This window comes from Oryctolagus cuniculus, chromosome 15 (genome assembly GCF_051225735.1).
Source record: "Oryctolagus cuniculus isolate XC-2025 breed Fujian yellow rabbit chromosome 15, ASM5122573v1, whole genome shotgun sequence".
Lineage (NCBI taxonomy): Eukaryota > Metazoa > Chordata > Mammalia > Lagomorpha > Leporidae > Oryctolagus > Oryctolagus cuniculus.
In genome coordinates, this window is record NC_142881.1 from 14136340 (window position 1) to 14152028 (window position 15689).

A 15689-nucleotide genomic window follows, 5' to 3' on the forward strand; every position below is an offset into this window, starting at 1 on the left:
GCCCAAGTGCTTAGGCTCCTGCACCCACATGGGAGACCAGGAAGAAGCACCTGGCTTCTGGCTTCTTATTGGCATAGTCCAGCCATAGCAGCCATTTGGGGAGTGAACCAACAGAAGGAAGACCTTTCTCTGTCTCTCCCTCTACTGTCTGTTTCTCTACCTCTCAAATAAATAAATAAAATCTTTTTAAAAAATAACTAAATGTCTGGTAGAATTCTGCAGTGAATTTTCACAGTCCCACTTTACAAGCCTCCCACAGTCCCAAGCATCCAGCCCCCTGTCTGTTCTCCCCACCAGACTCAAGAGTCTCTACTTGGCTCAATTGCTGAGTATGGACATGAGCTGGTGCAGCTGTTTTGTATGTCCAAATTGGTACCCACTCTCTGTCAGCTTGTTATAGGACTCCTTTGCAGGATGATCGGGCAGAGAGAAAACGAGTTCCCCTTGTTTTTTCTCCTCTAGTTTGGTGAGTACACTATCCCCACAGGGCTCCAAGCTGGATTCCCTCTAGGCTTTTCCTGCAGTTTTTTTTATCAGGGGCTTGGGCTGCTGCAGTCTGGTCTCTCCTCATTCTCCAATGCTGGTATGGAGGTTCTTGGCTGCTGGTGTCCTAAGTTGTATTTGTCCTCGCCCTCCACATAGGTCTGCTGTGTTTCATCCATATGTTTAGTTTTATAAAACACTGCCCAAACTTTTTCACACTAAATGGATCTTTTTGTACTCCCATAAAGAACATATCAGCGTTATGAAGTTTTGCATTTTTTTCTAATATTTGCTGTTATCAACCTTTAATTTTAACTATTGTGCTTTACTTTTGCATAACCAATGATGCTGAACACTTTTCATATGCTTATCAGCCATCTATTTGTCTACTTTTGTGAAGGATATGTTCAAATATTTAGCTCATTTTTTAATTGGGTTATTCTTTTATTACTGAATTTTAAGCATCCTTATTATACCTTGGATACTAGTCCTTTGTTGTGTTTTTTTTTTTTTTTTTTGGAGGGGGGAGACAGGCAGAGTTAGACAGTGAGAGAAAGAGACAGAGAGAAAGGTCTTCCTTTTTCCGTTGGTTCACCCCTCAAATGGCCAATATGGCTGGCATGCTGCGCCAATCCAAAGCCAGGAGCCAGGTGCTTCCCCCTGGTCTCCCACGCGGGTGCAGGGCCCAAGCTACTTGGGCCATCCCCCACTGGCTTCCCGGGCCACAGCAGAGAGCTGGACTGGAAGAGGAACAACTGGGACAGAATCTAGCACCCCAACTGGGATTAGAACCTGGGGTGCTGGTGCCGCAGGCGGAGGATTAGCCAAGTGAGCCATGGCACTGGCCCAATACTAGTCCTTTGTCAGATATTCTATGAACCTTTTCTCTCTTATTTGTTGTCTTGTCTGTTCATTTTCTCAACATTGTCTTACCATGAGCAGATATTTTAAATTTTTATAAACTGCATACCAGCATTTTTCTCTTATGGTTGTTGCCTGCTATTACCTGTCTAAGGAATGTTTGCATGCCTTCAAAATTATTTTGTTTCTTCGGAAAGATTTATCAGTTTAACTTTTATGTTTAAGTCTATGTTCTGTTTTGTGTTTATTTTTATGTATTATATGAAGTAGAAACACTCTGTTAACATTGATGGCTACTTATTCTAGTACCATTTTTTGAAAAGAATTTCTTTTCCCATTGAATTTCTTTGCCATCATTGTCACAAACCAAATGACTGTAGTTATGTGGGTATATTTCTGAATTCTGTTCCACTGTTCAATTTGTCTATGCCTGTCCCATACCACACTGTCTTGATAACAGTAGCTTTATAGTAAATCTTGAGGGTTTTTTTTTTTTTTGAGATTTATTTGTTTAAAAGACTGAGTTACAGAGAGGCAGGAAATGCAGAGGCAGAGAGACAGACACGGAGAGAGGTCTTCCATCTGCTGGTCACTCCCTAAATGGCCACATTGGACAGAGCTGGGCTGATCCAAAGCCAGGAGTCAGGAGATTCTTCCAGGTCTCCCATGCAGGTTAAGGGACCCAAGAACTTGGGCCATCTTCTACTGTTATTGTAGGCCATAGCAGAGAGCTGGATCAGAAGTAGAACAGCTGGAACTCCATCTGGAGTCCATATGGGATTCCAGCACTACAGGCAGTGGCTTTACCCTCTATGCCAAAGCATCAGCCCCTATAGTAAATCTTGAAGTCAATGTAAGTCCCCCAGTTTTGTTGTTCTGGTTCAAATTGCCTTTGCTATTCTGGGTCCTTTGCATTTCCATATAAATTTTGGCATGTGTTTGCCAATTTCAAAGGTATCATGATTTGGAGATAATTGACATGTTAACAGTATGCAGTCTTCTGCTCCATGAACATAGTATATATTTCCATTTATTAAGTCTTCTAAAAATTTTTATCAGCAGTGATTTTAGTTTTCAGTGTAGAGATTTTGCATGTCTTGATAAATTCATTGCTAAGTGCTTTTTCAATTTTTTTGGTGCTATTGTAAATGGAATTATATTTTAAAATTTCATTTCTCAAACTGGGCCTTTGGCCTAGTGGTGAAGATGCTGATTAGGATGTCCATGTCCCATATGAGAGTGCTGGGTTTGACACCCAGCTTTGGCTCCTTACTCCAACTTCCTGCTCATATTGAACCTGCAAGGCACTAGTGGTGACTCAAATAGTTGGGCTCCTGCCACCCATATAGGAGACCTGGACAGAGTTCTAGTTCTAAAATGAACCAGAGGATGGAACCACACCCCCTGCCCCTATCTCTCAAGAAAAGATTTCTCTGTTTTTGTAAATAACTTATTAAAGTGATCCATTAAAGAACTTGGCTTAATCATCCCACATGTCAAATCTATATCAAGGCATCACACTGTACCTCATGAATATATACAATTCTTATTTGTCAATATAAAATATTATAAACCTACAAACTCAAAATAATTTATAGTTAATTTTAACATTCACTTTATATTCTTTGACTTATTCATTCTAGTAGTTGCTTTACAGATTTTTTAGGCTTTTCTAAGTCATCTTTGAATAGAAATGTCTCCCTTCCCAATCTCTATACCTTTTGTTTCTTTCCATTGCTTTATTGTGATGGCTGGGATCTCCTGCATGCTGCTGATTCTAATGATAAGAAGGGTATCCTTTATTCAAGTCTTAGAGAAAAGCTGTCCACATTTTATCATGAAACATGATTTAGCTGCATGTTTTTCATGCTGTTAATGTTATTTTTTCATAGCTCCTCAAATAGAGAAAATTATTTTTAATTAAAATTTGAAATATTTGAGAAAGAAGAGAGAGACAGACAGACAGCACTCCCATCTGCTGGTTCACGCCCCAGATGACCTCAAGGACCTGAAGCCACAGGCCTGGAACTCAATCCAGGTCTCCCACGTGAGTGACAAGGATCCAATTACTTGAGCCATCTGCACTGCCTCCCAGGGTCTGCAATAGCAGGAAGTTGGAGACAGGAACCAGAGGTGGATCTTGAACCTTAGCACTCTGATATGAGATGTGGACATCCTCATGGTGTTTGTAACCACTAGGTAAAACACCCACCCAAGATCTTTTTTTTTTTTCTATTCTTAATCTGCTGGACATTTTAAACAATTCTTGAAAAAATACTGAAATGTACTACTTGATCTTTCTTTGTTTATTAAAATAATCATGGTTTTCCGCCTGTATTCCATTAATGTGAATGTTTACTAACCAACATTGCATTCTTTGGATAACCCCTCATCAATCATGATGCATTATTTTAACATATTGCTAAACACAAGTCTCTAAAATTTTGGAAATATTTTTCCATCTTTATTCATAGGGAACATTAGCCTATTATTTTCTTCTTTTGTCTTTGCTGGTTTCTAGCATTTGGATAATGCTAACCTCATCTATCAAGTTGGGAAGTGTTATGAATTTATTTTGTGTGATGAAAGAAACAAGAAGTCACATTGAGCTGTGAGTTAATGAATTAAGTTTCTGCCTCTGTAAATGTGCCAGGTGATGTACTGTGGAATTTGTCACAGGGTCTAAAATCATGATAAGGAGTTGGAGCTCTGGCAAGGGTTCTGTATTGATGCAAATAGAGTGAGGCTGTCACACCCACTGAAGTTAACTTTGATCAATTGATTTAGACAAAAAATGGTTCAGCCTATTTCCACTTTCTACAAAGCTCTTCCTTTAAAGTATTGCTTTTTTGTAATATTAAAAGATAAACTTAATTAATCTCTTATATAGTTTTAACTTAAAGCAACTAATGGGGGTGGATGGTTGGCACCATGAATTAAGCCCTTGCTGGGGATCCCTGCATCCCGTATCGGAGTCCCTGATGCAAGTCTGGCCACTCTGCTGCTGCTTCCAGTTTCCTGCTAACTGCACTCGGAGGCAGCAGGAGCTGCTGAAGTAGCTGGGGCCCTGCCACCCAGCTGGGACACCTGCTTGAGTTCTCAGCTCCTGGCTTCAGCCTGACCCTGTCCCACCTATTGATGGCAATTGGGAAGTAAACTAGCAGATGGAAGTTCGTTTCTCTCTCTCTCTCCTTCTCCCTCCCCCCTCCCCTCTCTCTGCCTTTCAGATAAATAAAAATAAATAAGGAACAGTTAAAAAGGCAGCTCATATTATAACAAAGTGTACACTGGCGAATTTTTGCAAGTCCGTGTATTATTATGTGGGCTACTTGCAGAGAAAAAGAAAATTCTCTAGATATCTTGGGTTGACTTTATTTCTTAGAATGTTATTGGGGCCGGCGCTGTGGCTCACTAGGCTAATCCTCCACCTTGTGGCTCCGGCACACCAGGTTCTAGTCCTGGTTGGGGCGCCAGATTCTGTCCCGGTTGCCCCTCTTCCAGGCCAGCTCTCTGCTGTGGCCCAGGAGTGCGGTGGAGGATGGCCCAAGTGCTTAGACCCTGCACCCCGTGGGAGACCAGGATAAGCACCTGGCTCCTGCCTTTGGATCAGCGCGGTGCGCCGGCCGCGGCAGCCATTGGGGGGTGAACCAACAGCAAAGGAAGACCTTTCTCTCTGTCTCTCTCTCACTGTCCACTCTGCCTGTCAAAAAAAAAAAAATGTTATTGGAAACTTAGAAACATTAGAAAGCGCTCATTCTCTGCTTTCGCACAACTGTAAAAGCAGCACACACACATTAAGCATGTACAAAACTCTTTGAGAACAATGAAGTGCAAGCTAATGACATTAATGGAAAAATGGCATTATTTTGCTGAAACTGGATGGGTGTTTACAGTCTGAATGTAGTGGTGTGTTACAGCTGGCATTCTTTTGAGGGTGTCAGGCCTGTGTTACTGGGTGCCAGGTGATGACATCATTCTTCTGCCATTTTTCTCATTTGAAATAACATGAACTGTCTGTCCGTTTATCACTGGCTGCATCATTTGAGTGCTGATCTACCTCTGGGTGTCTGGTCTTTTCCTTTTAGCTGGAGATTGTAAAGCGCCATCTGACACCAGTGCCTCTGTAAATGCAGGTAGTAAAACCGTGTCCATACCCATATCCGGCTGTCGGGGTCTGATCCAGTTGATGCAGGATACGGTCATATTAAGTTATTTTAGATGATCATCAAAAATGCATAAATTAGCAATCTAGGCAACTGGAGACCTTCAAGAATATAAATCACTGCCTAGGGCCCAACAACAGGACATTACAAGTCTCCATAGAGGAGAAGGCTGGACGTGTCACCAAGGCCCGGAGGCCCTGGTAACCACATCAGGGCACTTGGCGACTGTCACTCATGTCCTGAGAAGCCCAAGAATGGAAATGCAAACAGGCTGGGGCGGGGCATGACGGAGAGAAGGCTCCAGGAGTGTTTGCTGAACAGCAGGCCTGGGTGTGCAGCTGCTGGCTTCCTGCACTGCTCACCCAAGAAAGCTTGAATACCTTGTTTATTGTCTCCCACATTAAACTTGTGGGGCTCAGATGCCATTGGCAGAAATACGAACCCGGAGCACAGAGAACACAGCTTGCCGTGCCAGGGTGTGAGGCTGTGATTTCAGATTTTTGGATACTGGATTTTCCTTGAGCCAGCTGCATGTTCCTTGCTCTGAAATGTAGGACTGGCTTTGCATGCCCTTTTTAATTTATGTTTAAAATACTCTGTACATGCTAAGAACAGTTAGTGGGCTCTCTGTCCTCTGGGTGGTGTAGGAGAGATGTTGCACTTCAGCTTTATAACTCGCTCACCTTGCACAGCCGTGTAACTTAATTCCCAGTGAACCCTGCCCCCACTGCTGGCAGTCAGCCTTCCATGCTCTGCCTCTGTGCAATTGGCTATTTCAGATTCCTGGTGTGGAGTGGTCATGCCGTGTCTGTCTGGCTGTGATCAGCTCATGTCACTGAGCACAACTTCCTCAGGTTTTAGCCGTGGCGCACATTATAGGGTGTCCTTTTGAAGACTGAGTAATATTCCATGTGGCCACCAACATACAGGAAATACAGGGACTGAGACCTGGGCAGGAGCTCCCTGGGGTGCCCAGTGCTGTAATTCTCTGCTTCTACCCAGCTGCCTCCCTGCCCTGTCTGGAGGGTCCCCGGCCAGCGGATTATCAGTCCTCCAGGGACCACCTTATCAGTTGTCTACGGGAGGTTTTCCGTCACTTCCCTCTGCCTATAGAAACAGCTCTTTAGCATGGACTAAGTTTGGTTCCCCCCATCTGCTCATCTTGTAACTTTGCCTGTTGGGCTTGGCCCTGACCAGCGCCTTCAACCCCCGCCCCACCACGAGCCCAGAGAACCCCAGCTCTGCTGCTGGGGACAGCAGGGGGACAGCAGAGGGCCAGCAGAGGGACCGCCCGGCAGGGAGAGTGCTGCTTTCTCTGGCAGCGCCCACAGCAGGCAGCATATGTTTCTTGTGATTCCCAACGCCCGTGGTTTATAAATCCACTGGAAGTCTGTCCAAAATGCTAGCTGGCTTTTCCTAATCTGTGACTTCGATGCTCACAGAGCCCACATTATTATATGTGGTGGGTTAAGTGGCAATTGAGGTTTGCAAATTTTTATGTGATTTATTCTGGTTTTCTTCCAATAGCCTGAGAGTTGAAACTTAACTACATTATAGTTGCTTCTTTCTGTTTAGCGAGCCTGGCATAGTATTTTGTCTTCTGGGCTCAAATAAGCATGTAATTACTCTATAATCATATAGTAATTAGCATGTACTATATGCATTTATTACATAATTATATTCCTGGAGGATTGCATGGCAATTAGACTTGCATTTAGCATATCATTTTACATACTGTATCATGAGCAAGTACATAATTTGTTGCTTTTATCTTTGATCCTAATTTCAGTTTACTGACCAGGCTCTGGAAATTTATCCTCCTGTCGAATCGTTTGCACATAGTCGGGCAGGGGCCTGAGTTCCATTGACTTCGCTCTCTTGAGCTCTTGGCTCCTCCCTGTACACTAAAGGAATTACTCGGGGCTTGTGCAGTGTCCTGGGTTCCCAGTGTCACGAAGTCATGAAGTCATTAGCTTCAAAGCTCATTGAGTTCTTGCCCGGCCGGTGTGGCCAGCAGAATGGCAGGAGCTCAGTGCAGACAGAGCGGGTGTGGGCAGCCCTGGGCCGCGCTCTGCTCACACCTCTCTGTTCTCTGTTTCGCAGTGGAACATGTGCCCAAAGGAAACAACTGCCTGGATGCAGCCAAGGCCTGCAACCTTGATGACACCTGCAAGAAGTACAGGTCGGCGTACATCACCCCGTGTACCACCAGCATGTCCAACGAAGTGTGCAACCGCCGCAAGTGCCACAAGGCCCTGCGTCAGTTCTTCGACAAGGTCCCCGCCAAGCACAGCTACGGGATGCTCTTCTGCTCCTGCCGCGACATCGCCTGCACCGAGCGGAGGCGGCAGACCATCGTGCCCGTGTGCTCCTATGAGGAGAGGGAGAAGCCCAACTGCTTGGATCTGCAGGATTCCTGCAAGACGAATTACATCTGCAGGTAGGGTGCTGGCAGTGGTGGTGGCAGGGCGATGCCATGGCTGGGAGCGCTCCTGTTCCCTGTGCCCCTAGCTGGGCAGAGCGGGATGGCAGGCTGGCACACTTACTGAATTGGCCAAGTCCTGACCTCTAGAGCAGCCGAGAGGCTTCCTGCTTTAACTAGGGAAAGTTGAGGGAGCTGGAGTCAGGAAAACACCTGTAATTCCTGAGCGCCTCTCAGGTGAGGGGCACCTGCAAATGCATGTGCCCACCTCTTGAGTCGTGGGGGATGCCAGTGGTTGCCGGGGGCTCAGTAAGTCAGGAAAGGCATTGGCTGGAGATGCAGAGACGGCTCTCAACCTTCCGGGGGGAAAGCTGCCCCCAAAGGACGACCCCGTGTCCAGCCACAGGGAGTGGAGCTTGGAGAGCTCTGGGCCCTTCTGTGGCTGCAGAGAATGGGCTTCCCCAGCTCAGCTTGCCTTCCCACTCCTAGCCTCCCTTGGAAACGCTGCCAAGCCTGGACCACGTGGGAGACATCCTCTCCCGTCGTCTTTCTGGCCACCTGTTGCTTGATTTTAATGTTTGATGGAGTCCAAGGACACATTCTCTGCAGAAGAAAAGACAACGTGGAATTAGGTGGAGTGGAAAGAGCAGGTGGCCGTCCACTCTGCTCCACTGGTTCCTGTCCCAACCCCGGGCCACCTCTGCCGATTCACGTGTGTACTTCTAGAACCTGGGGCTGCATTTAGTTGCTGATGCACCAAGGAGAGTCTGATAAGCAGAGTCTGAGTCTCTGTAGACGGAGGCTGTGCTGCACCTCGACCACAAGAGCAGGTGGAATCCCAGACAGGACATTGTGCTGGACCCAGTATTTGTGCCCAGTCTCAAGCCAAGAGCCCTCAATGCCAGCTCTGATAAGATCACATTACGCAATAAGTCTTAGGCAGGTGTACAAGTTGGGAAGAGTGTGGCTGTTTGCTTGTTCCCTGTTTGAGTTTGCCTTTCTCAAGAGCAGAGAGCAGGAAAGAGTCTGATTTGTGGAGGAATCTGGTTAGCCGATTTCTGGTCACTTTAGGTCTGGCTCCTGTAGAATGGGGTCCTCTTCTTTCCTTAAACCAACTCTGATAGGAACCAAAGGACAGTGAATGTCCTCAGGTGAAAACTCTCTTGTGCTGAAGATTTTCTGGCAGTAATGCTCCTCCACTTTGCTCTGAGAAAGTTGGAAGCAGGTGAACCGAGCAAGGATGTGGATGACCGAACATCCTAGAACATCTAGGGAGGAGTCAGGCATTACGGACGCATGACCGCGAAGGCTCTCTCACTTCCCAGCCCCTTGTCCATCAAGTCCCCTCTTGGCTGTGCACTAGGAACAGGGCTGAGTGTCCCAGAAGGTTCCCAAGCCAGGATCCCAGGGAGGCTGATCAGCCAGGGGGTCCACTACCCCCTTGCAGAGGATGAACATGGCAGAGGAGCAGGGCGGTGGGAGGGAGTAGATTCTGAAAACCCCTCCTTTGCACCCCCTGGATCTGAACTCCAGCCGCTGGGCCCCTTTAGCTGTTGAGCAGCAGGGAATCCTCCTCATGGGAGCAGGGCTGGGTTTCTAGAATCTTCCTCAGCTAAATACCAACAGCTCTTCCTGACTCCATGGTAGGATGTTATCCTGTGCACTGAGGGGTCCAGAGAGTGGCTGGGCTTTTCATCCTGCCCGGAGATGGGAGCAGTGGAAGATGCTAAGTTGCTCTGTTCACTGAGCAGAGGCTGGGAGAGAGCAGGGGTGGAGCCTCTTCTCACCCGAGGGCCAGAGCAGGGCGGTGACCTTCCTCCCAGGCCGGAAGTCACCTTGAGCGCTTGCATGTTCTTCTAAAGAGAGAATCCATAGAGGGTTGGTGTGAGTCCAGTAAGTCAACTTGCTTTCCTGCTGAGCTGCAGAGAGACTGGCTTGGCAGGCGGGGGAGCTGGGGGTGGGGTGGGGGTGGGTAGTGGCAGGACACTGGATGGTTGGGGTGCCTTGGAGAAGGACAGATTCCAGGAACTGCGACACCCTCAGCCGCAGGGAATGGACTCAGCTGATGAGACAGAAATGTACAACTGGAGGCAGCACGGCCATGCCTGGTGACTGCTCGTGCCCAATCCCACCAAGGCCACGATGGGCTGCATAACACCTCCATGTCCTGGGGCAGAGCTCCCCGGGACCAGGCGGCACCGGCGCTGTGGTCTTGTTTGTGGCTCTGGGTAGGAAGCAGCAGCTGCCTGGATCCGGATCCCTGCTGCCCAGGGGCGCTGCCCAGTGAAATGTGTCTCCTGTGAGTGATGTGTTCTCTGCCCTGCCTTGAGTTTTCCCTGGGAAGGCGAATCGGTGCCTTCCCGCGGTGTTACTCATTGTTAGGTTATTTAGCCGGGAATTTCTTCCAGAGCCTGGACTTGCTCCTCATGATGACCCCCCTTCCCGGCCAGTGCAGTAAATGTAATTTGAGCTGCTGGGTTGGCCGGTGGTGTTTTCTTTCATCAGATTTTATTAATCTCGTCTTTTACTCCATGCCCTCTCCATCCATCTCCAGGACGCCTTTGCACCTCTTCCTGCTGCGAGCAGCCTCTGCGATTGGCTGGAGCCGGGGCCCCGCTCCAACCTTTACCCAGCCCTGGTGCGATGGCTTCAGGCCTGTCTGAATATCCCTGAAGGGAAGGGATGGCAAGGGGGGGAAACTGCTTCCTAAGAACCAGCTCGAAGGCTCACACTTGCAAATGCCGCATTTCCATCTTCGCATCAGCCACTATCAAAGAGCTGCTCAAGCTCATTAAGACTTCCCTGAACTTAATATCCTCCAACTCGTGGCCTTGAGCTCTTCTTCCCCAGGGTCCCACGGTGTGCTACACAGAACCTGCCTCGCCTCTGCCTCGCGCCTTCAAACAGACGAGAAGCAGCTCCTTTGACTTTGTTTTTCTTTTCTTTTCCCTTTTAGGGAAGCTGACAGTTCCTTTCCTCGTGGGGTGTTTGGGGAGAGGCGAGCGCTTGGCTGGGCCTCCGAGCAGGTCTGCAGCAGAGCAGTCAGGAGCTGTTGTTGGAAAGGAGAGGGGAAGCTGAAGAGCGTCATGTTCCGCCCCTGGTAGCGCAGCGGCCCCTGGCCCCGTCTCTCTGGTGCTTTCCCAGGTGCCTGGAGAGATGTCAGGTCTGGTTCGGGTGGAACGGAAGCTCACCTTTATCCCTAGTGCAAACAGTCAGATCCACCTCCGTTGTTTGAACTTCCCTTACCTCCTTGCTCCCAAACTGCCTTCCATAATAAGCTCTGCCCTGAGCACTGACTTAGGCTGCCACAAATATGCTCTTCAAAACACCGTTGTCCTTCTAATGAATTCTCATCAATACTTAAGTGCCTCGGAATTACAGGAGGTCTGGCTTCTTCCTCTTACAGCCTGCCATGCTCCCCCTGCAAGGCCCCCGTTCTCATCGAAGAACCGCAGAAGTGGATTCCAGGATCCATTCTGCTTCCAAGGCCATGTGGCCTGAGGCCCCCTAGCAGCTCTCCTGCCTGTGGCTTTAGCCGTTGCCACGTGGTGTTGCTGTTGTGAACAGCGCTTTGCATGCTTGGTGGTTTTGATGCCCATGGCCTTGGCTGCTCTGCACATGAGCAGGGATGACCCTCGGGCTGCAGATGAATAGCTCTTCGTTCATACCCATGCATGCAGCCGTTGCTTTCCAAAGCTGGGTCCTGAGGGGTTCCAGCCAGGGCCGAGTCTCCTCCTTTGCACACCACCAGTCTCAGCTCTGTTTTTCCTTGCTGTGTGTCTTGGGTGGGTGGAAGTGACAGGGGCATTCTTACTGGTCAACAGTGCTGATGCAAGGCCGTCTCAGTCCTTTTAGAAAGGTTCTCATAATGCAGAACTCAGGAAATGAGGGCTCCGTGTCCTCTGTCCCCAAGGCTTTCTTGGCCCTACTGGAGGTCTGATGTATCCTCCTGGTGCCCAGGTGTACAGTCTTCCAAGTGCAGGGGCTCTGAGCAGATCACCACGTATACAGTTCTCCCTTTCTCCAGAGACCGAGGATCCTGTAAGTGTGTTCTGGTAGCCTGGGAGAATTTCAGCAGAGCTAGGAGCACCTCCAAAGTTGCACCTGCAGTTTCTAAAATTCTTCTCTAACCAACCCTACATTTTCCACACAAGGGTGACCCTGCTAAACATACAGGAGATGTATCCTTATTCATTTGTCAACCGGGGAAACATGTCACAAAACTATGCAGCAAATGTCTGCTCCAGGAACTTACTTAGTCTGACAGTGTTGTGTACCCTTAAAAGGTGAGAAATGTGTTCTCTTTGCTTGGAATCGGGCCCTTTTGCACAGTAAACTGTGGATCTTAGCAAGAACATCTTTTACTTCTAGGGCTTAAATTCCTCCGTCAAAACCTGGATTCTGCTTCACTGTATCTGGGCTTGTCTTGACACGCTGCAAAAGCAGGAGAAAAAGGCTCAGAGGATAATTAATGCCTAAAACTAGATGGGGGAGATTAATTTGGCACTTAATTTTATTTTACGCTGATTCATTCACAAATGGAAATCAGCAATTAGACAATGCAAACTTTTGAACCGTGGAAAGAAAGGTTCGGGAATATGAGAAAATACAAGTCAAACATTTTCCAGTTCATTTGAGCAGTTTTCATTTCAAATGAGCACATGGGTGTCTTAGGCAGGGCACTCAGCGCCGCACGGCTATTAATCGTGCCCCCAGCCCCATGCGAGCTGCCTGCACACTTTGTGCAGAAGGCCCGCCGGCCCCTGTGTGGGCCTGAGAGAACAGCAAGGGTGCTTGACACCTGCTGTCACCCTCGGCCTCCCTGACTCCATCTTCCAGGCCTCCAGCCCCCACACTGGGCCCTGAGATGTGTGGCCGTTCAACCCCACTCACGAGGGCCCGAGCTCCGTCAGCTCGGCCTGCAGGGGTGTCCTGAACTGTGAATCGGGTGGGCCCCAGATCCTGGTCCCTCTTGCCATCTAGTATCTCTCTCCTTATCACTCCCCTGGCAGAAGCGCCTGTGGAGCCGCTTGTCTGCTCCCACTGGAGCCTGTCCCTAACACACCAGTCGAGAGTCACCCCTCGTTCTCTGTCTAGCCAACTCCGCCCTGTACTTGCCCAAGCTCGGGTCTCTGCCTCGTTCCCCTAACCCCTTCCTTCACCTTCCAAAGTCACTTCTGCCTCTCTTGTCCTGAAGACTGAAAGAACTAGGAGTTCCTTTCCTCGCATTTGCATATCGTGTTGGTTGTTGGATCCATGTGGACAGATGGAGCCTTGGCACCAGAGCTGTCATCCTCGGCGTTGGGTGTGGAAGTGGATGGAAAAGGAATGGAACTGAATCTGCCCAGGATGCCGGAGACACCTTGTTCACGGTCTTTCTTTGGGGTTGGGGTGTCGTCATGGAGGATCTCAGAATCCATATTCAGGTCAGGGTGGCTGAGAAGCAGGGACCATAAAGCAGAAGGAGGAGAGATCAGTTTGGGGGGGGGGGTGTCTCGTGGTGTTGGAGGTGGGAATAGGGTCCTGCAGACCCTCCTAAAGGCAGGGGGGAGCCGGCGCCGTGGCTCAATAGGCTAATCCTCCACCTTGCGGCGCCGGCACACCGGGTTCTAGTCCCGGTTGGGGCGCCGGATTCTGTCCCGGTTGCCCCTCTTCCAGGCCAGCTCTCTGCTATGGCCAGGGAGTGCAGTGGAGGATGGCCCAGGTGCTTGGGCCCTGCACCCCATGGGAGACCAGGAAAAGCACCTGGCTCCTGGCTCCTGCCAGGATCAGCGCGGTGCGCCGGCTGCAGCGGCGGCCATTGGAGGGTGAACCAGCGGCAAAGGAAGACCTTTCTCTCTCTGTCTCTCTCTCACTGTCCACTCTGCCTGTCAAAAAAAAAAAAAAAAAAAAAAAAAGAACTTCAATAAAAAAAAGGCAGGGGGGAAAATCGCAGCGTTCTGTAGAAGCGGCACGTTGGAACCTCCAGGGCCACACCGAGGAGTTAGCTTTTGTCTCATAAAGGTCCAGGAGGGCCTCCGGGGAGCCGTGCGTGGGGCATCGGAGGCCAGTTAGAAGGTTCTTGCAGTGGACCAGGTGAGAGGTGAATTGAAAACAAGACTGCGTCTCAGAGAAGGGGCTGGGACACAGGGGTGGGTTTTAGAATCACCCACGTAGAGATGGGTAGTGAAGATGGATGTTGGGTTTTGCTCGCTGGGAAAAGTGGGTAAGAAGAGAAAAAGTCAGAGACCCTTGGGACCATCAGGTTTATGTTGAAAGTGTCTGAGGAGGCCCTCGAGAGGTGGGAGGATGGAGAGTTAGGAAACCAAGCAAGAGCCTCAGCAAAACGGAGGGAGAAGAGGCATGAGAGTGGCGTCATCAGTGCTGGTCACTCACATGGTAGCGGCGGGGGGTGCTCAGAAGGCCAAATGTGCCTCCATCTGTCCGTCCTTCCATCTATTCCTCCTTCTGTTTATCCGCCCACCCATCCATCCATCCATCCGCCCACCCATCCATCCACCCACCCACCCATCCATCCATCCATCCACCTACCCACCCACCATCCACCCATCCACCCATCCACCCACCCATCCAACCATCCACCCACCCACCCATCCATCCATCCACCCACCCACCCATCCGTGCATCCATCTCTCCAGCAGCACTTATGGTGCCAGCAGCAAAGGCCTAGCTTCTTCCCTGTGGTACAGTAGGGAAGGCAGGCGTGCCTGTGCACATGCCCACATGGTCCCTATGGCATGGTTTGCCAGTCCCTGGTCAGGAAGGCACGAGGTGCCACAGGAGAACAGCCAGCTTAGCCTGCCCGTCAGCCAGGCTTCCCAGAGCAGCTTCCGCCTGAGCTTGGCTGCAAGGACACATGCATGGAAGAGGGCAGCCGTGGTGGCACAGTCGCCCGGGCTGTGGGTCTGAGCAAGGCACTGGAGCTGAAACAGCAGCCCTTTCACTGGGTGTTCACAGCAGGCAGCCCTGGGCCACACACTTCACCCCTGTGATCTCTCATCAGCCCCCCTCCCTGCAAGGGGCCGGCCGTGGGAGTGACTGGCTGGGGTTGGGAGCACCCAGCTCACAAGTGGAGGAGTCGGGAACCAGCCCCGCCTTGCTAACTCTGCAACCTGGTTTATGTCGCTGTTTCCACGTGATGGTCTCCCCTGACGAGACTGCAATGTTCTCGCCCGTTCAGCCTTACTGCCTTTAGTTCCAGACAGCCGGAGTGATGTCCCGGCCAGTCCCGAGTCCAGATGCGCTTGCTGGCTCAGTAACTAAGACAGCATCAATTTTAAAGACGGTTCGCACAGAGCTGGAACATAATGTCCATCAGAGCCTCTCAGCAGCATTTTAACAACAACAAAAAAAGAAGCAACTCAGGTAGTACGCGCTCATTACCGTCTTGCTTTATCTAATTTCCTTTTGAGTGCTCATTGCTTATTATAGAGTGGGTACTTGGTGACAGCTGACTGATTCGAAAGAGTTGCTTCTGCAAATAGTAAAAATGGTTTTATTATTAACCCATTTACTCACTGCAGGTGCACTTACTGAGCCCAGTCTGCTGGGCAGCGAGGTCCTAGGTGTGTGAGTCACCTGCTCATCTTGCAGGTGCTCTCGCCCACCTGGTTGGATCTCCAGCGCCCTGCTGAGCTGTCCTTTGAGTTCAGAGTCTTGACCCTCGCCCAGCCCAAGGTGGTGGACATCAAGGACCTGCCGTGCCTCTCTTAGGATAGATGGAAGCTCGGCTGTCACAGAGTGACACCAGCTCTAAGCCG

The 15689-nt window shown here is 49.5% G+C and overlaps 1 protein-coding gene across 16 annotated transcripts in view; it reads left to right on the top strand.

Annotated features, from left to right (window-relative positions):
- GFRA1 (GDNF family receptor alpha 1) overlaps nucleotides 1-15689 on the top strand; it is a 232134-nt gene that overhangs the window by 153324 nt on the left and 63121 nt on the right. For all 16 annotated transcript variants that reach the window (XM_089313980.1, XM_089313977.1, XM_070057165.2 and 13 more), the window contains one exon: nucleotides 7611-7947. In XM_089313980.1, coding sequence (XP_089170106.1) covers nucleotides 7611-7947 — 337 coding nt within the window. The remainder of the gene's footprint in view (nucleotides 1-7610; nucleotides 7948-15689) is intronic.